The 19,205-nt window shown below is 38.6% G+C and overlaps 2 protein-coding genes across 3 annotated transcripts in view; both read left to right on the top strand.

Moving 5' to 3' along the window:
* LOC124127346 (protein turtle homolog B-like) overlaps positions 1-19,205 on the top strand; it is a 278,974-nt gene that overhangs the window by 28,856 nt on the left and 230,913 nt on the right. The window lies entirely within an intron of this gene.
* On the top strand, positions 200-14,317 carry LOC124125221 (hemicentin-2-like). Of its 2 annotated transcripts, none has more exons than XM_048385049.1 (14): positions 200-323; positions 1,256-1,323; positions 1,760-2,116; positions 4,284-4,541; positions 4,782-5,066; positions 6,447-6,725; positions 8,587-8,883; positions 9,085-9,381; positions 9,904-10,053; positions 10,479-10,497; positions 10,929-10,981; positions 11,066-11,161; positions 12,184-12,294; positions 13,714-14,317. In XM_048385049.1, the coding sequence occupies exons 2-14, from the start codon at positions 1,269-1,271 to the stop codon at positions 13,722-13,724; spliced, it is 2,268 nt and encodes a 755-aa protein (XP_048241006.1). In that variant the 5' UTR covers positions 200-323; positions 1,256-1,268; the 3' UTR covers positions 13,725-14,317. The 2 variants fall into 2 exon arrangements, with proteins under 2 accessions (XP_048241006.1, XP_048241007.1); XM_048385050.1 differs by having other exon boundaries at positions 12,187-12,294.

The raw sequence follows: 19,205 nt of genomic DNA on the forward strand, positions 1-19,205 counted from the left end.
GTGTGTTTGTGTGTAAGTGTGTGTTAGTATGTGTAATATGGGTACAATGACCTTGACAACAATAAACTGTTTGATTGACTGATACAAACACTTCCGGAAAAAAAACATCACCAATAACATATTGGATCCTCATCTGTAGTCACTGTGTTCAACAAATGCTATACTTTGTGTTACCTATTCACCCAAGCTGCAACGCGAGTCGTGGCCTCAATGTTTACTCGGGTGTATTTATCATGCAGGAAGTAAACTACACATTATGAGGTCTCACCTGACAACCCAGGTATAGGAAAACGGATTCGAGGAGGGACAGCCCTGACACAAAGGTGAGACAATGTATTTGGTCATGCTCCAAACAGACATAATTTCTGTTAGTTTAACCAACGTTTAACAAAATCTAGACTTATGTACTTGTGTACATTTGCTTAGCTTTCCATTGACAACTGCTTACATAGATATTCAACACGCCACACAGCACAGATAAGGAGGTACTATAAATAACTAATCTGTCACTTGAGTCAATAACTCCATTGGTAGATCAGTAAGGACGATGTAACACAAGACTCAGGGGTAAAGTTTAAGACGACTGCAGTCAATGTTTTTGTTGTGTGTTGAAATAGGTCGAAATGGTACAAAGTTACAGTAATCACGTGACGGAACTCACACTGGTCCCGAGTGAACAATGTTCCAGGTGCGGAGACCCGCTCTGTCCTTACCACGACAACGATTTTCGTTATCGTTTACATTGTTGGTGATGATCAGCTACTCATACACTTGATCCGTTCAGCAATACGTAGATGCATGGATATCATAAGGAACATTCATCTTTCACACAGGATTCCAGACTGAAACTATATATGCAAATATGTCATCAAGCAAAACAAACTTGCCATTCTTCTCCTTATTTAAGTATATATATTTTATTGAGTTCGAGTGTCGGGATCAACCTGCTTTAAACATTTTTTCAGTAGTATAAAGGCATGTCAGCTTAGAGTGGAAAGATCTGACGTGATGTTGATATCAAACATGTACCACTTAAACACCAGGAGTTTGGATTCGAACCCATCATCAAAGGATGCAGACCTGCTCACTTTACACTTTCACATCACAGAAGATAACTGCTACATAAAGAAGTTATGAAGATAACTCATTAAAACGTGCAAGCAAAGTTACAGGTTAGAACGTATCAGATCATAACTAAATGTGTAACTCTCCCGATGTGTATTGTTCTCTAGCAAAAGATGTGTCACCTTTTCAGAACACTGCTGTCAATGGCGGCCCTTCCTAGCGCATCAACGATTCTGCTTGCAGTTAGCCTCATGAAAGGTATGTCAGGCTTAAGATTAAAAGAATCACTGCACAAGTATTAGCAATTAGCATTTCTCTCTGTATATAATTCTTATCTTACATCTGATGTCATGTACACATTGTACGGTGTAACATACTATTACCGAGGAAAGATTGCAGCTGTGGTGTTCTAATTCCCATTATCACAGAATATATATGAGTCATGGAAATGTTTTTTTCAGCTGTTATAAGGACAAGATTGAAAGCTGTAGATAAACCGGATTAGCTCTTACTATGATTCTTGATTGGTCAGCACCATACCCGACTTGTCACTCAGAGATCTCGGAAGCCTTGAAATAACTGAAATACTGATTAAAGCAGCGTGCAGCCCAAATTGCATTTTGCATCATCTTTAGAGTAACATCAGGAAAAGTCCTATGTGAGAATGTTCCCTGATTTGCGTGTTTATTTCCAGGTGTTGAGGGGGCAGTGACAGTATCCGGGTCAGGAGGTACAGGGATACCCAACCAGCAGGATCTGACACTGAGATGCAACTACACTGTGACATCAGGGGATGTTGTTACTACGTACACATGGAGGAAGGGGGAGGGCCTCTCTGCAGTGCAGGTAGCCACTGGATCAGTGATTGCTCAGACAGCTGTGTTCGTTGACTCCTGGCAGAACAAGGGCGTGTTTGTTGGTGACTTCACCTCCTCCCTTGACATCCAGCTGCCTGCCAGTCACGTGACATCCAGCTATGCCGGGACATACAGGTGTGAAGTGAGTGGGGTGTCAGGTTCTGGACAAGTGAGTGTCACTGCGTCTGTGTTGTGTAAGTATATGATGGACATTAATATGGATAGAAGAGTCAATGGGTGACCTCCAGTTATGCCAGGATTACCATTTGTTAGATACCAGACACATGGATGTCATTTCCTTTGTGTGTGTGTGTGTGTGTGTGTGTGTTTGCCAAATGACACGACGACAAGTCAGCGACCCTGGTCACCCGATCCCGTTAGTCGCTTCTTTTCTTAATCAAATGCCTGAATGAATGGGGAAATGTTGGTGTCTATGTTTCCAATTAGACAAATTAAAATGTCAATAACTTCTAGAAGGCCCGCCTTCCGAATTTCAAATGTTCACACTGTTTCACAAATGTGCTTGAGTGGTGAACACATGAATATTTCCAAGGCGAGTGAGAGTGAGTATGGCCTTATTCACGAATGGGGACACCATAAATGGGCTTCCCACATTTTACTCATGTGGGGAATTGAACCAGGGTCTTCTGTGTGACGAGCGAACGCTTTAACCAATAAGCTACCTCACCGCCCCTTTCCAAGATGGGGGGTGGAAGCTTCAACTAGTGTAACACGTTAAATTTTCCACATATTTCTACCTTAGGGAATAACACATCATTATGAAAATAGTTATACGGAGCATAACATTTTGTGTGACTGTGTGTTATTGATTCCGAATGATCATATCTTTACCAATATAATACTTGAAAGAACAACTGCATAAAAATATAAATTTAGGTTCATTAGTATTAACTAAGGGTTCATAATATGTTATATTTAAGATAGCGTTAAGAAACCTTTTGGAAGTTGTCACGCATGTGCCATTTACTCTGTAAACAGTAAAATGTATGTGTTAATTCCCTAACTACACTAATAAAGTGATTACGTCCGATGGGCAGATTGTGAGGCACGGATGACCAGCCATCTTCAGCACTGTAGAGCTGCGATCGCGATCTGTTGATCTAGGTATCGAATGGGAATCGGTGTTAAATTAAGTTTTTACCAAGAAAGAAATACAGTACTGATCAAAGTGGCGCTACACCAAACTCACTTATTCCTTTATACAGGAAATATGTCTAAGTTATGTAGTGTTTTATGTCTACTTCATTTGTTATGTGTTTTGTTATTCTGTATGTTCCCAAGTATAATTATTTTTTGTGCTCCTCTTATTCCTTGACTTTTCACTATATCAAAACTCTGTATCTCCAATCTGTTTTTGTTTTTATCATTTATTTCTAGTGTAGTTTATCTTACAGTTTTTTTTTCTGATATTGAGATATAATGATTAAATCCACACTGTATGGGTCGTGTAAAATGCATCATTTGAAACAATATATTGGGGATGATGTAATACCAAAGACCCGTGAAGACTCTGGGGTAGAAAAGGTCTTCAGCAACCCATGCTTGTCGTAAACGGTGACTTTGCTTGTCGTAAAAGGCGACTAACGGGATCAGGTGGTCAGGCTCGCTGACTTGGTTGATGCATGCCATCGATCCCAATTGTGTGGATCCATGCTCATGATATTAATCACTGGATTGTCTGGTCCAGACTCGATTATTTACATACCGCCGTCATATAACTGGAATATTGCTGAGTGCGGCGGTAACAACCAACCAACCAACCAACCAAATACGCTATGTACATCATTAAAACGACTGGGTTTAGCAGTATTCCACCTATAACACCTATAATGAACATGTCCGATAATACACATGGTGATTCCGTCAAATGACATATATGAGTATGTAAATATGGCTATAAATAGTTGATATGGTATAAAACCCCTCATTCCATTACTATTTCTCACATGTGATTAATTGATTCGTTCATTAATTCTTACATGTATATGGGGTGTTCACTTCAGCATTCTTTTTTCAATACCAAATGTGATCAGCGTCATTGGTAATGCTTCAGAAACATTATTAGGAATATGTGTGACATTTATCGCAAAACAAAAGCTCCAATTTATGTCTTTAAGTATCATGTGATGTGTAAACAGTTATTATTGTTTAACATCAAGTGAAAGATCCGTTAAATTGTTGTGGGAACTGAACGAGCTGTATTCATATGAGACACAACATATGAAATGAATATTCTAACAAACAGATGTCCAATCAATATCTGGCCTGCCGTCCATCTACCGAGTGATCAAGTCATCCCGTCTCAGGATAGACTGTAGTACCTGCACCATGTTCTTTCAGCTGTTCCATCAATATCTGGCCTGCCTTCCACCTACACAGTGGTCAAGTCATCCCGTAATAGGATAGACTGTAGTACCTACACCACACCCGGCAACCCTCCAACAACAAGCTACACCTGGACCTATGGTGGTTCTACTGTCAGTACTGGGGCTGTACTTGATAGAAGCAACATCAGCAGGAGTCAGGGAAGAAACTACACCTGTACTGCCAGCAACACTCAGGGGTCTGACTCGGCCTCAGTCAATGTGGATGTACAATGCGAGTAACTGTGACACCTTCTTCCGAAAGAAAAGTTATATGTTGTTATTACTGTATAAAATGTATGAATACGATTATTATTTTTGTTATTATTATATAAATTGTATGTTGAACAAATCATGCCATAACAGTTTACAAAGGAGTGTGTTAGGAGTCACGCATGTTTTACTGGATAATAACCAGTAAATATACATGTTTATTGAATTTCGCTTATGGATTTGTAATTTTCCTATTTTTCAGATGCTCCTTCTATATCTGGACTACCAACAGTGCAGAATGTCTCAGAGTTCTCTAGCCTAAGGATAGACTGTAGTACCTACACCACACCAGGCAACCCTCCAACAACAAGCTACACCTGGACCTATGGTGGTTCTACTGTCAGTACTGGTGCTGTACTTGATAGAATCAGCATCAGTAGAAATCAAGGAGGAAACTACACCTGTTCTGCCAGCAACACGCTGACACCAAGTGGGGGATCTCAACAACAGGGGACAGCAACAGCACAGATCAATGTGGATGTGCAGTGTGAGTAGCAAGTAACCATTGATGCCATAGGGTTCCAAAGCTACATTTCGTTACAATGAATTATGACGCGTGTGCAACCTGGTTTGGCAGTATGTCAGAAGCTGAGGAAACAATATTTGTAGTTACGAGATGTTTCTACGTGTAAATTAAAGTGTCACCACTATCTTGGTTATCATTGCTACCGAAAGCAGTATCTATCATACCCAGCAGTTTGTCATGCTAAATTACAAGTGCTGGGTATAGTGTGGACAGCTGGTCTGAAGAGTTCCATAGTTTGCTACTTGACAAGTAGTATGTATAACACACATATATAAATCGTATTTACTATGCAGACATATTCGGCTTCTGTCAGTTTTATTTTATCACATGGTACAGCTGAATCAATGTTTAAAGCAGAGCAAAATACAATTCACTCGCACGCAATCCACATTGCTCACAAGCCTCGTGACAAGTTGCACGAGCTCCAAACCATGTATGGAGACAAGCTTTATGCTACATCAAAACTATCTAACAAACTGTCAAGCACTTTCAAGTTGTGCTTCGAAGACAACTCAGTTTCACCGCTCTAGGATAACAAAAGTTTCTGTTTTTTGCTACCACATGCCCTGTTGTTTATTTTTCTTTGATAACCTCCAATAATACATTTAATCAACCGTAACGCAATGTCGATGTATCGCAGAGGAAATATTTAATAATAGATTGTTTACTTATTTTACTGAATGTATTGCTTTTAATAGTGATTCATAAATGCAATACTGCAACGCCTGAGGATGATCATTCTCGATTATATGCCGAAACAGATTCCAGTGGGGTAAAAGGCAAAATAGGGATGTTTATGTATGAATGACATAGTGTGATGGAAATGTGTCAGAAGGTCAGACTTCAAATTTTGTTTTTTGTTATTTTGATCCTGAGTTGACGTTTTCATAGCCACCACACATTTTGATGTCAAGTACAAAAGTTGTTCCTGTATTGCAATTTGAACATACATATGCTCATGTAACATATCCTTTTGATGAACTATTTTATTCTGCGTTACATGTGGTTGTTGTATGGCTGTCAGTGTAAACATGAAGTCACACGTATTAAATGAAATTGATCCCTCGAGGTATAAACTAGTCATATACAAATCTAAACAAGTGCTAGTACTGTAATTTAAAAGTCCGTCCGGAAAGTTCGTTTTATTATCCTAGATATAGAGGATCAGCATGTTAGAAATATGTAATACACTAAAAGTACATTCATATCTGTATGCACTTTCGCATGTGGAAGTGCATGTGATGAATTCAGTTATGCAACTTCATACTAATCCACACACATGTTAACTTCAATATACAGACAATACCCTTCCTGTAATATAATAATGGGTTATAATTTCAGATCAGGCCAGTATAAGTATGTTCACCGCCAATTCACTCAGCGGCACACTGACAGTTAACGAATCTGATTCAGTGACCTTGAGATGCCACATTGATAGTTACCCAAGGTCAATCATCAGGTTACTGAATGGAACTGAGGAGTTGACAAGGGCAGATAACTCCCTGACAGCAGAATATAGATTGGAGTCAGCAGACTGTAGACAAAGAGGGAACTACTCCTGTACTGCCACTAACAACATCGGGGCACCTGTCAGTCAGAGGGTGGAGTTGCTGGTCATTTGTGAGTAATCACTCAGCCGACCCGATGTACGCACCGATACATGTGGTAGTGTTGTAATTATTGCCATTAACTAAATTTGTCAGGCTTTAAAATGAAAACAAATGTAATGGCTGTGTAACGCTTGTATATTTGTGTTGCTCTTTGTCCACTGTTAATCCTGCAGTGCACAAATAAAACAAGTATCATTTCTGGCATATACAACTAAAATGTCAAACTCTCGTTTAAAAGGATACCAAAATTAGGTAGCTGGGCACATCACAAAAATGCTAGGGATGATAATCTTGGAACTACATGATTATGTTCCGCACCATTGCCGAGCTAAGAAAGTCTGATTCAGGTCATTCATAAGTCCCAACGTCTTCCTACTGATAGTTTATAATGCATGCAAATCTAGCAATTATTGTTACCATAAGTATACAATCTATATATTTGACTCATGGCACTGACACATCGTCATTGTCTAAACGTGATATTCACAACGTATTGCAACTATGACTACGATGGCTGGTCAAAAGGTTCTGAGCCTGACCATAACAACATGAACTAGTCATTGTACTAGATTGTTTTGGTAGTTCATTGGAAGTGTATTTGGTCTGTTGAGGTCGTGTGTATGTTAGTGACAGTCTGTTGAACGTGATAGGGGTCCAAATGGACACACAAATGATAATTACCCAGCAGTCATCAAGTTTTTACTTCAAATGCATAACCGCAAGTCACAAGTGTATGGGGATAAGTGCCATAGATATTCCACTGTCAAACGTTGGGCAGCTATGTTTAAGGCTGGGAGAACAAGCCGTGATGATGACCCTATGTCTGGACATCCCTCAACTTCCATCAATGAAGATTCAATCAAGGAGATAGAAAAACTTATACTGTCAGTTAGACATGTTTCCATTGCTGAACTTGAGGCAGACATGGATTCATTGAAACTATTATGGATCCATTGAACTATTATTCATGAACATATACAGATGAACAAGATATTTGCCCATTGGGTGCCACCGTTTCTAAATTCAGATCTTAAGACATTTTTAGATTTCGTCACATTAAAAAAGAGATTAGTCACGGATGATGAGACATGTGTCTACTACTTTGATCCAAATTCAAAACGTCAATCCACAAAATGGCCCCATTCCACTTCTCCAGCACCAAAGAAATTCAAAATCAGTGAAGAAAGTTATGGCCACAGTATTCTGGGATGCAAATGTTGTGATCCTTGTCGATTACCGGTCAAAAGACGATTACCGATTACTACTATGCTGACTTGTTTCATGGCCTGAAAGACTCAATCAAAGAAAAGTAGCGAGGAAGGCTGACTGCTGGAGTTCTACTATTTCATGACAATGCCTCTTCTCACACCTCTTGACTTGCAAAGGGTCCTGTGTGACAATGTGGATTGGAAGAGTTTCCATGCTCACCAGACCTTGCACCAGTTATGCCACATGTTTCATAAACAACTAGAACACCTTCGTTGGAAGCGCTATGATGACAACAATGACCTTAAAGCTGCCGTGAATGTTTTTGTCAGGTTGGCTTCAGAAAACTGCTTCCTGACTGGAATTGAAAAGCTTTACTATCGATATGAGTAGTGTATTAAAGCCAGAGAGATAAAGTTGAAAAATACAATTAAAAACACTTTCACAATTGTTCGTTTTGTTTGTTAGAACTTTTTGACCAGTCCTCGTATATACAGGAAATGCATACCTTTTCGTTTTGTTTCATGTTAGATAGGAAGTTAGGGATATCATCTAAGTATGTTCTTTCACTCGTAGACGTGCGGACAGTTTATAATTTGTTCTCGAATCTATGCATAAGTTTAAGCAAGTGTATTAATTGCCGTCTGTCTTGTACATTTAACCAGTTCCCCCTCGACTTGATGAATCAGTTCCCCAGCAACTCAAATACGCCGCTAAACTGGGTGGTAACGTGACTGTGTCTGTATCAGTCCTGGCCTTCCCCCTTCCTACATTCACCTGGAGTAGAACCACCAGCACCAGCCAGGACCTCACTGGTTCCTCCAGCCCTGTCTCAGACATCTCAGTCACTGCCAGACTACACCTTACTAACCTCCAAAAGAAGGACTTCGGGGACTACAGTCTTACAGTGGACAATCGTGTAGGCCGGTCGGTGGCATATACTGTCAGTCTAAAGGTCGAAGGTGAACATCCAATTCTTATTCGTCCATTCAGTTTTCATATAATCCATTATTAATAATTACTACGACTATAGCCTTTTTTATCAATATACCATTTTATGTGTGTTCTGAAAGTATGACTTTTCACTTCATGATCTCTACACTGTGAGTATTTTGATACAGAGTTTCTCAGAACAAACATATGGTATTACGTTGTTTTAATAGGGCCTCCGGGGACACCTACACAGTTCAAATCTCTAGAAAATGTAACAACGTCTTCGGTGTGGTTGTCATGGCAACCTGGGTTCAATGGTGGACATCCCCAGTCTTTCATGCTTGAATATCTTCAGTTTGTTACAAGAACGTGGACCCCGTACAACACGTATGATGACACTGGCAAGGTGAAAGTGGTGGAAGTGACGGGCCTAACGTCAGGAGATATTCACATTTTCCGTCTGCATAGTAGAAATTCCTTGTCTAACAGTTCATCTTTCGTCCTTGTGGAAACTGTGACTGCTGGGGGTAATTATCACTGACGTAGGATCTCAAATTGTCATAATCAACAACATTACATGAAGAAAAATATGTATTTAAGCATCACATACCTATTTGTTAGCATGCCTGTTTTTGTTGGTTTTTTAACGGCACACTAAACAATGCCACAGGCAATGTTATTTAAACACCATATCTATTTGTCTGTGTCTTTAATAGCATGTTTATCTATTTGTTGTTTGTTGCATAGCACTGCCCTCAACAATATTTCACTTATATGGCTGCAACCTGTAAATAATCGACTCTGGATCAGAAACTGAGTGTTTTATATATGAGTAATAGTAAGTATTGTGGTGCGTCAACATTTCCTTGCTATGTTGTCGTTGCAGTTTCATCGAAGAATATAAAAAGTTTAAAGCTGCAGTGTATAAACAATTATCAATAGGTTCAAAATGTGCTTACTTGGGTTGGAAAATGAATGTGGTAATGTTTACCGATTTACTGCAAACCAGTAAGTACACGACAACCACTCGTTATACTTTGATAACGCAGATCCTACAGACCATCAGCAACTCGATGCTACTTGTACAGAAGACATCGTGGGATCAACTGTAGGAACTCTGCTTCTTGCCTTGTTCATTGAAGGAATTGTTGTGATGGTCCTCTACAGAAAGGGTTTCAGGTTCGGACATGCCATGAAAGGTATATTGTGTATTCATGGTAGTATTGTAAGTAGATTGATGCAGTAGTAAAATAATGTTTGCAATCAGAATAACATTTTATATTGACACTGCATATAATGACGAATAATGGTGATATGTATGGAAGTGGAATAATGTTACTTACTCAGCATACCTAGTGTGGTCTAATTGATACGTCAGTTGACCTAAACTTCAATATAATATCATAAAGTCCACAACAAAATATATGCATCTATACGTCAGTCCTGATATGTTAAATATATCCTATATATATGTGTATGCTTGTAAAATAAACGTTTACTTCTGACGCCACTTTTGTCATTTTACTTTTCATAATCTCCCTGTGCAGCATGTTCACTATACATACGATATATTCGTCATGTGTTTACTATGCACTACACTGTAGACATTATTCATCTTTTGCAGGAACTGCATCACCAAAAAGGTATTCCAAATGAATTCATATTGTATGAATTTATAGGGATTCTCTCCTGCGTGTCTTCTGATATCAGTTTCGATTAGTGCTGATCTGTTCAAGAGATACAATGCAGATATCTGCTGCACCCCAATATGTCATTCTAAATTAATAAGTGACTGTGTACGTGCGAGGATCAATAAACTTTGCTTCCAAAAACGTGACAGAGTCGCCAAAATTGTTCACCTTTTGACATAACTGACGACAGTAATAACTGAAGTGGTCCATGCTTATCAAGTAATCACAACTTAGCAGCGATAAAACTACAAATAGATAAATATAAATTGATGGAATAATGTAAATGATACTATTTTAATATCTAAACCTAACTGAAATGATACGGACAACTCGTGTCCTTCATGTACATGTATTTGAATGAACTGACCTGTCAACGTTTGCAGCACCAGTCGAGCTGAAGATACAGAAATGGACAACATTGGCTATTCTTCCTTGGGTACGTGGTCCGTAATATTACTGCTAATGATCTCACACTTATATCACAGTCTCTCAGAACTGATAGAATCTGTTTTTGTTTTAGATACGATCAACAGTCCGGCTCAGTACACAAGTTTGGAGGAAAAGGCACAAGATAAACAAAATTACTCACAGCTGAAGATTTATGAGAACACGAAAGGTAAATGAGCCGTCAACAGTTAAAATAGTATTGAATGTCCAGTATTGCAGTATGTTACTGTCAGATTAGTATTGACAGCATTGTAAACATCGTACTACAACCAAATCCGAATTGAAACATGTAAATGAAAATATTACTTTCTGAACAGTATGTATGTACACACATACTCTTTAGAAAAGAAGTATAGAAGAAAGTAAGGAATACTCGGAAACAACTTACAGATTCCAAAATTGTGAGAGGTATCAGTTTCTAGTATTAGTTGTATGATTATAATGAACGAATTGTGAACATGTTACATTGATGTATGCTAACCAACGATCTAGAAGAACGATAGGGGTGTAATGGGAAATTTCGTTGACGTTTTTGGATCAGTAGTCCGTAATACGGCCACGATGTGTCAAACATTCATTCACTCGACGAGGCATACTGCGTATGAATGTCCTTATGGCGATTTTAGGGAGTCTGTCCCACTTCTCATGCAGGACCTGACCAAGTTCAGACATCGTGGTTGGCGCCCTATAATGTTGACGCGCACATGTCCCTATAATGTCCCAGACGTTTTCATTGCTAGATGTTGTGATGCTGGAGGTGAACACTGACGATTCGTGCGCGTTGAACACGGGAGTTGTCGTCATGAAAGACAAAACGTCGACCCACACGCCTTGCAAACGGGACAACAAAGGGTGTCAGTATGATGTCCAGATAGTACTGTGCAGTGACCCTTGCTTGAACAATGTGTGGTGGGGTAAGGTCATAATGGTGAACAGAGATTATTCCACCTTCTCTGAAAGTGTCACAATCAGGAATGACACGCTACGCACGTGTGTGGGACTACTGCGTGCAGCACCTGCAAACTATCTGATGTGTTTGGGAACAATGTTTTAAAGACATGAACGGTCTTGCATAGGATGCTTGTCGTCAACAACTATCTTTGTTATAATATTTGCAATTAAGATTTAAATTTCAAAATCCTCTACGTTTTAAAAGAATATGTATCATATACGCAATCATATATCCTCTAGAAGATGCTCCAGCAGATACGAGTACCTATGAAGGCATGGCAGAGACTCCCCGTGTGACCTATGAATCCATCAACGCATCTCCGCACCAGGACAGTGGCGGTCAACCTCGTGGTAATTAATCTTTGAATCTCGTAGCACTGTGACTAACTTTAATCTTACATCATTATCAACCTTTGTGCTTGTATGTTGTTTAATCTATTCAAAGGGGCGGTGGTGTTGTCAAGTGGTTAAAGCGTGCGCTCGTCACGTCGAAGGCTCGGGTTCGATTCCCCACATGGTTATAATGTGTGAAGTCCATTTAAGGTGTTCCCCGCTGTGATAATGCTGAATAATGCTAAAAGTGGCGTAAAACCATACTCACTCACTCACTCACTCACTCATTGTTTACTAATTTGAGTTGATATCCTCCCTGTTCCAATCAAAAATAGTGATTAATGTTATATTATTTCGGTATATTGCGCTGAACGATGCTATTTATCTTTGTCTACAGCTGTTTGTGCTTTTGAATTGATTAGCAGTCTGGGAATGTATTATTATTGACTTATTTATTGATAAGTATTGCACGTGATACAGTCAGAATCGTATAAAGGATTATAGCAGAGATTTGTCATGAATATGAAAGGGGTTTTGTTGCTTTTATTCAATTTTTTTTTTTCGTTTATGAAGGTATAATATAAAAGCTGATAAGCACACCGTGTACATTGACTCAGTGGATGTATGCACAGTATGGGTATCTCATTTGTGTAAGGTGTGCACAACGGTTCTTATTCCTCCATAAACGCACACAATTATAATTTCCACCATAAATGTGAATAACTCGAGTCTGATTGGTTAATCACGGTATCAAATTATTATAGTGAGTGAGTGAGTATGGTTTTACGCCGATTTTAGCAATATTCCAGCAATGTCACGGCGGGGGACACCAGAAATGGGCTTCACATATTGTACCCATGTCGGGAATTGAACCCGGGTCTTGATGAGGGAACACTTTAACCACAAGACTACTCGACTGCACCACAAATTACTATAATCACCTCTCAATTGAAACAGCTGATTTTACGGTACCATCACCCTGGAAGCTACTATTAATAGAAAAGTTTCACCAAAGTGCTAAACGTCTGAGACCTGCATCGCCTCGGGCTTTACTCCCACATCAAGCTTACACGCCCTTATATAACTGAGATACTGATAAAGGGGCGTTAAACCCAACTCACTTACTCAATCACTCACTTATTCACACTAGTGACGAGCAGTGTTTTCTTAAGAGGGACCATGTGTACAATGCGAGTGACGTATTACGATATGAAATGAATATGTTTGTGCCAATATAGCGCCCTATTTTGTTTAAGTGATATTATCGGGGTTTCCATAATTCAGATCGACAACTCACTCAAACCATTGGATGCAACCAGTGCCATTTCCCTCAATATCATTGCTACGACCAAACCTTTTAATATTGTCATGGTTACACATTATGTGTATCTCCTTATTAACTACCTGCATTTTACGATGTTTTATGTCCTTTTTCAGATGCTGACTAAGGAAATATATGAAGAGGCAACAATCCATGCAATGGCATCATCTTTCCAGTAATGGATCATGGAGCGCTTGATGTGTTGCTTTTCTTGGATATATACACTCATTGCTTGTTGACTTTATCCAGGACAGGGAAATCCTTCACATTTGTGTTGCTGTTGGGTCACCCACGTGAAAGAGGAATACTCAACACGTGTTGGCTTTTGATCATGTATGTTTACATGTAGCATTCCTCTTTCATTGTAAAATTCAGATTACGTGAAAAGTTCATGTTTACATGATAATGTAATACAAGTCGAACTTTATAGATTGGATTGATATAAAAATAGCTCAATAAAACTGTCGATCGGATTATAGACTACAGAGTCCACACATATATATATATACCTGATTTTTTTTCGCTTTGCTTTATGCTGATGATACAGCATTATTAGCGTCCACTGATGATGAACTGCAGAAAGAACAATTTAGATATGTTTAGTGAATACTGTCATCAATGGAAACATGTCCGCCATGTCATTAAACAATAGGTCATTGTTAACCCTAGATTATGCTATGTTCATAGCATTAAGTGAATAAAGTTATGTTCTGTTGTTAATCAGATTCTCATGTTACACGTTGTATTTTATCCTCTATCAACATGGAAACGAATGTGGACCACTCTAACAAATCACTTTCTAGAGGTATAAGCCTTGATTGCCCGCTGCAAGGGATTACGCAGATGAGTTAATTGCCCAATCCAGGGGAATGAGAAACACTCATTGGTAATAACTGGGCCAGGGCAGAGGGTCGCCCATTCTCGATGATAACGAAAAATGTTGACTATTGTGGTTATGAACACGAGATCGATGCCTTTAAATGTATATTGTCAGTCAAGATTAGGGATACAAAACACACACTGATAATGATTGTTTTAAACTTACTTCCTGGATATGGATATCACCTGACAATTGAATCAATGCATCAGGAAGTGCAATGGGATATGCAAGAAAGGAGTTTGGAGATGCATAATGGACGATAACTGCACTAAACTATATGTCAAACATGTTTAAAAATTTATTGCCTCATTACTCTTTCATAACATCTCAATCTAACCTATCAAGATAGGTCCCCCCGCTTTAATAGGACCTGTTTGTCACACGTGTAATTGTCCAACAATGGAAATTTGGAATCATTCCGACACCTTTTGTTGGCAAAGGATATTGACAAGTCCCGGGAATGACGACTTCTACGCATTACCATTATTTACGGTGGAACAAGAGTTTATTGTACAGGCAAACTTACACTATGTGCAATATTGAAAAGAGAGGAGGTGAACGAAATCTAAGAAATCCTTGATAGAATGATATGGGTTTTTTTCTATTCACGCTTTGTTAAAGGAAATAGTTATATATTTATGAAGATGATTGGCCACATGACGTATTTACATATTTCTAAAAGAATTAGGATTGACATCAAAAGATGTAATGGAACACATTAGCAATGGCTTGGGTGTCGCAAAGTTTACAGGTTCTCATGGATTGCTAATAACAACAACAAAAATAATACAAGTAATAATCATCATAACAATAATAACAATAGCAATTGGATTAGCAAAGAGGAAGGGTATCATTCTTTACCTCCTTAGCACAAATCCCCCAAACCCTTTACTCACAATCTTTACTTGGATGGGCTTGAACTTATTGCCAAAGGAGGATCCACACTGAACAAAAATGATTCTTCCTATCCTATTTCTAATGATATTGCAAAGTCCTTTGGACTCGACAACGGCAACATCTTAATCTGAAACTTAGGGATGCAGGTAATGGACAAACAAAATGTCCATATCAAGGAAAAACATGAAAGCATATCTGTGTCTATTTGTATACATTATATACTTAAACTATATATGTGACCGCTATTTCCTAGCTTTGTAAGAAGTTTATCTATATGAAGTGGAATAGCCATTTTGAGTGTTCATACTTTACCTTTGAGATAAATGTATGTTAACACAGAAGTCAGGTAACTGTTCTCTTTAGTTGCAAGTGGTCATGTGATGTAACTTGTTCCAATTCTCAATATATATATATTTTTATATATATATATATATATATATATATATATATATATATATGGTGTGTACTTTCTGCATTTGAACTACTTGTAATGTTTATAAAAGTGTATGTGTGCAATGTGTATATAAGTGTGGCTTTGTTTACCCCTATTTGTATCTCAGGTGTATTTTCGACCGGATATAATCTGGACCTTGCAGCTTGATCAACAGCTCTCTTGTAGTTTGGGAAGTCGAATAAGATGAATCAGTTGTGATGATGGTATTCACTGGCATTGAGGACAGTAATGACCAGTTCGGAAAATGCATGTCATCAATTGTACAAGTAAAGCCTGGTTACTACTTTAGGTGAGTCATGTTTATCAGACAGCGCGTCACAGAGCTGCGATTGAAATGAATGTAATTGCGGAACTGTATTCCTTTCCTCTTAGGCGGCCTGCCAGATTGCATGAAAGAACCTAGCTTGAAATATGCGAGGACACAATGTTACTAGTCTGTCATGTTAAAAAAGTGTCAGCATTTGTTCATATATGACATGTTACTACCTTGTTTAGTGTTCATCTATATTCAATTATTCATGTATATATCTTTTATAATGTGTCTTCAATACTGGAGGAAATAAAGACAGTCTATCTATTCATTATTCAGCCATTTTCTTTCGATCTAGTGAGACCGCCTCTGTGGTCTAGTGGTAGAGCGTCCGCCCGGAGAGCGGAACGTCCGGGGTTTGAATCCCGCCCGTGTCATACTAAAATATGTTAAACAATGGTATTTGTTGTTACCCTGCCTGGCGTTCGGCATTCAGAGGCTAAAACAAGGGCTGGTCGGCTCAGAGTAAGTATAATGTGTCTGAGTGGGGTATTCATGTTAAACTTCGGCATGGTATCTCATTTGGCTAGCATTATCAATCGGCATCAGCCCGAACTAGTACAAGCAGCCACACACACATGCACATAAGTGCAACTATCTTGGATATGACGTTAAACAACATTTCCGATCCAGTTAGGATTTATATGTTTGTTTCAAATGTAAGCATGTACATGTGATATGAATGTTGTCTACACTTACTCGGTGCACTAGGGTAATGTAAGGTCGCATCGGGTTTCAGGTTTGAATTGATGCTAGCATCGCAGACAGCAGGCAAGATACCAGGATTGTCAAACGGATTGTTTGAATGTTTAAAAGCGATAACTCTCTAGAGTTTCTTTGTAGAATGTGTTTGTGTTCAAGTCGCCGTAAAATTTGCAACTAGTAATTGATACAAGGGAGTGTTTTCTACATGTAACGGTGAAGAGAAATACGCCCTTTATCCACACTAGTAATAATATGCATTTAATAGTGACCTGTGATATAAACTAATTCGTTACACCTTGCTTAATTTAAAGATTTTAATAAACGCTTCCCGAGTTGATGAAATACACAATGGGACACATAATCACTGACCTACGATATCAAGACTATGTCAGATGTATACTCTCATATTCTATACACTATTGCAGTTCTCAATCTTAAACTCGCACATTGTCGGTATGCTATTAAACGTTGTGTTACGTTTAAAAGGTATACGCCATTTCAATTTGTTCTTTGTGTTTGAGTCGTATTTTCAACCGTTGACAAAGTAAAGGTACCTACGAAGACATGACATCAGAGCATCTCCATACCAGAACAGTAGCTCGCAACTTCAAGGACACAAAGACACGGGTTAATGTTGTTGAGAACTATTAGTAATAATTGTAATACTAATTAATCACCGTTTGTAATAAATAGCATATCCAACTCGTTCCATGTTCGGGACAGGTTAAATAAATATGTTACTTGAGACGACTGAGGCTTAATATTGGATGGGAAGCTCGTTTATTATCATATAATACTTACCTGTGTGGACACATTTAAGTTCAGTCATAACAAATCAAATGTAATAAAATAATCTTAATGTAAGTTATCAAGATGTATGTTCATTGCCTGTATGTATCTATTTTCCCTTGCCGAGGGTCACGAGACATATATAATGATTCACTCTTTCACACTCAGTTCATGTTTGTAAAATGAAATTAATGCACTATAAATACCCAGTATTGCTATCACTAACGTCACCTAAAGATGTCAGCAGACAGTATTCAAACTATCCAACTTTATAACAATAAATATGTATATTTGACAACTTACTGTCTATTCGTGTTACCCTGACATCGATTGCACCAGTGTATTAACTACAACACCAAATTCAGTCTGAGTGAGTGAGTGAGTATGGTTTTACGCCGCTTTTAGCAATATTCCAGCAATATCACGGCGGGGGACACCACAAATGGGCTTCACACATTGTACCCATGTGGGTAATAGAACCCACAGCCTTCCGCGTGACGAGCGAACGCTTTTACCACTAGGCTACCCGACCGCCCCAAATTCAGTCTGAAGAGTAATATTGGGATAATTACTTGTAAACAGTTTGGTATGGTAATATGATAAATGATATTATACCTTATAAAAGGTTGAAGCACGTTTTTGAAACGTTGATCTGTTAGTACACATCGTACTTTATATATAAGACAAAATACATATTCCCTTAATGTGGAAAAGTCAGCGAAATTTCATCTAGTTCTATGACGCAATACAGTGCTATGACGTTGGACAATGAGGTTACAACGTCAGTTTTGAAAGAATGTTACAGCTCAATAGAAGTCCATAACGATATTTCCAAGTATTCAACAAAAATAATGCGTATCCTGCACCACTGGTGGCACCCGAAGTGAAGGAATTTGTGAAATTTTCGTTTCGTGCATAACACCTTATTTGATGTTTAGTTCTGCTGCATCTTTCGGCATTAAGGATCCCAAGAACGACTACGATCTTCGTTCCCAATACGGACGAATCTTCAGCGTGATAAAGGAACGCATAAACGTCCGGGCCGCAAAACCATTTTTAACAATAATATGCTTCTGTAGTATGTTTTCGTTTAAACGATGGTTTATAATTCTTGTCACAGTGAAATATTATCAAGCTATCGGTTAATGTAAACATGGTATGAATAGTGTTCAGTAGATGGGTGGTGTCAAAGGAAACAGACTATTGCTTCTAATAATTGGACTCTGATATATTCAATTCTTTTGAATATCATGTCGACAGTGTTTATTCGCATATTGTAAGCCAAGGTCGGTAACACGGAACCACATAAATAGCGTTTTGTATTGGTCTGGTATATTCACAGATAAGGCCTTGTGGAGACTATTCAGTTTATCGAAGGGACGTCTGGTGAATTGTGTACAATCAAATAACAAACAGAGGGGTAAACTGTCAGAGTTGTCATGGCATTCGTTGGACTGCCTACCAAGGGACAAAGTATGGTGGTAGGTTCTTGCCATCTGTATAACGGAGATGAATACTCATCATTGACTTGTCAGGTTTCCACTGAAATGATACATGAGAGGACAACAGGGTG

Source organism: Haliotis rufescens, unplaced genomic scaffold, assembly GCF_023055435.1.
Source record: "Haliotis rufescens isolate VD_foot unplaced genomic scaffold, xgHalRufe1.0.p SCAF_53, whole genome shotgun sequence".
NCBI classification, from domain to species: domain Eukaryota; kingdom Metazoa; phylum Mollusca; class Gastropoda; order Lepetellida; family Haliotidae; genus Haliotis; species Haliotis rufescens.

Excerpts from the sequence above, each read along its gene's own strand:
- LOC124125221 (XM_048385049.1), top strand. The coding sequence starts at position 1,269 with ATGGCGGCCCTTCCTAGCGCATCAACGATTCTGCTTGCAGTTAGCCTC. Across the intron at positions 5,067-6,446 it reads GATCAATGTGGATGTGCAGT|ATCAGGCCAGTATAAGTATG; the intron begins GTGAGTAGCAAG and ends TTATAATTTCAG. Across the intron at positions 9,382-9,903 it reads GGAAACTGTGACTGCTGGGG|ATCCTACAGACCATCAGCAA; the intron begins GTAATTATCACT and ends TTGATAACGCAG.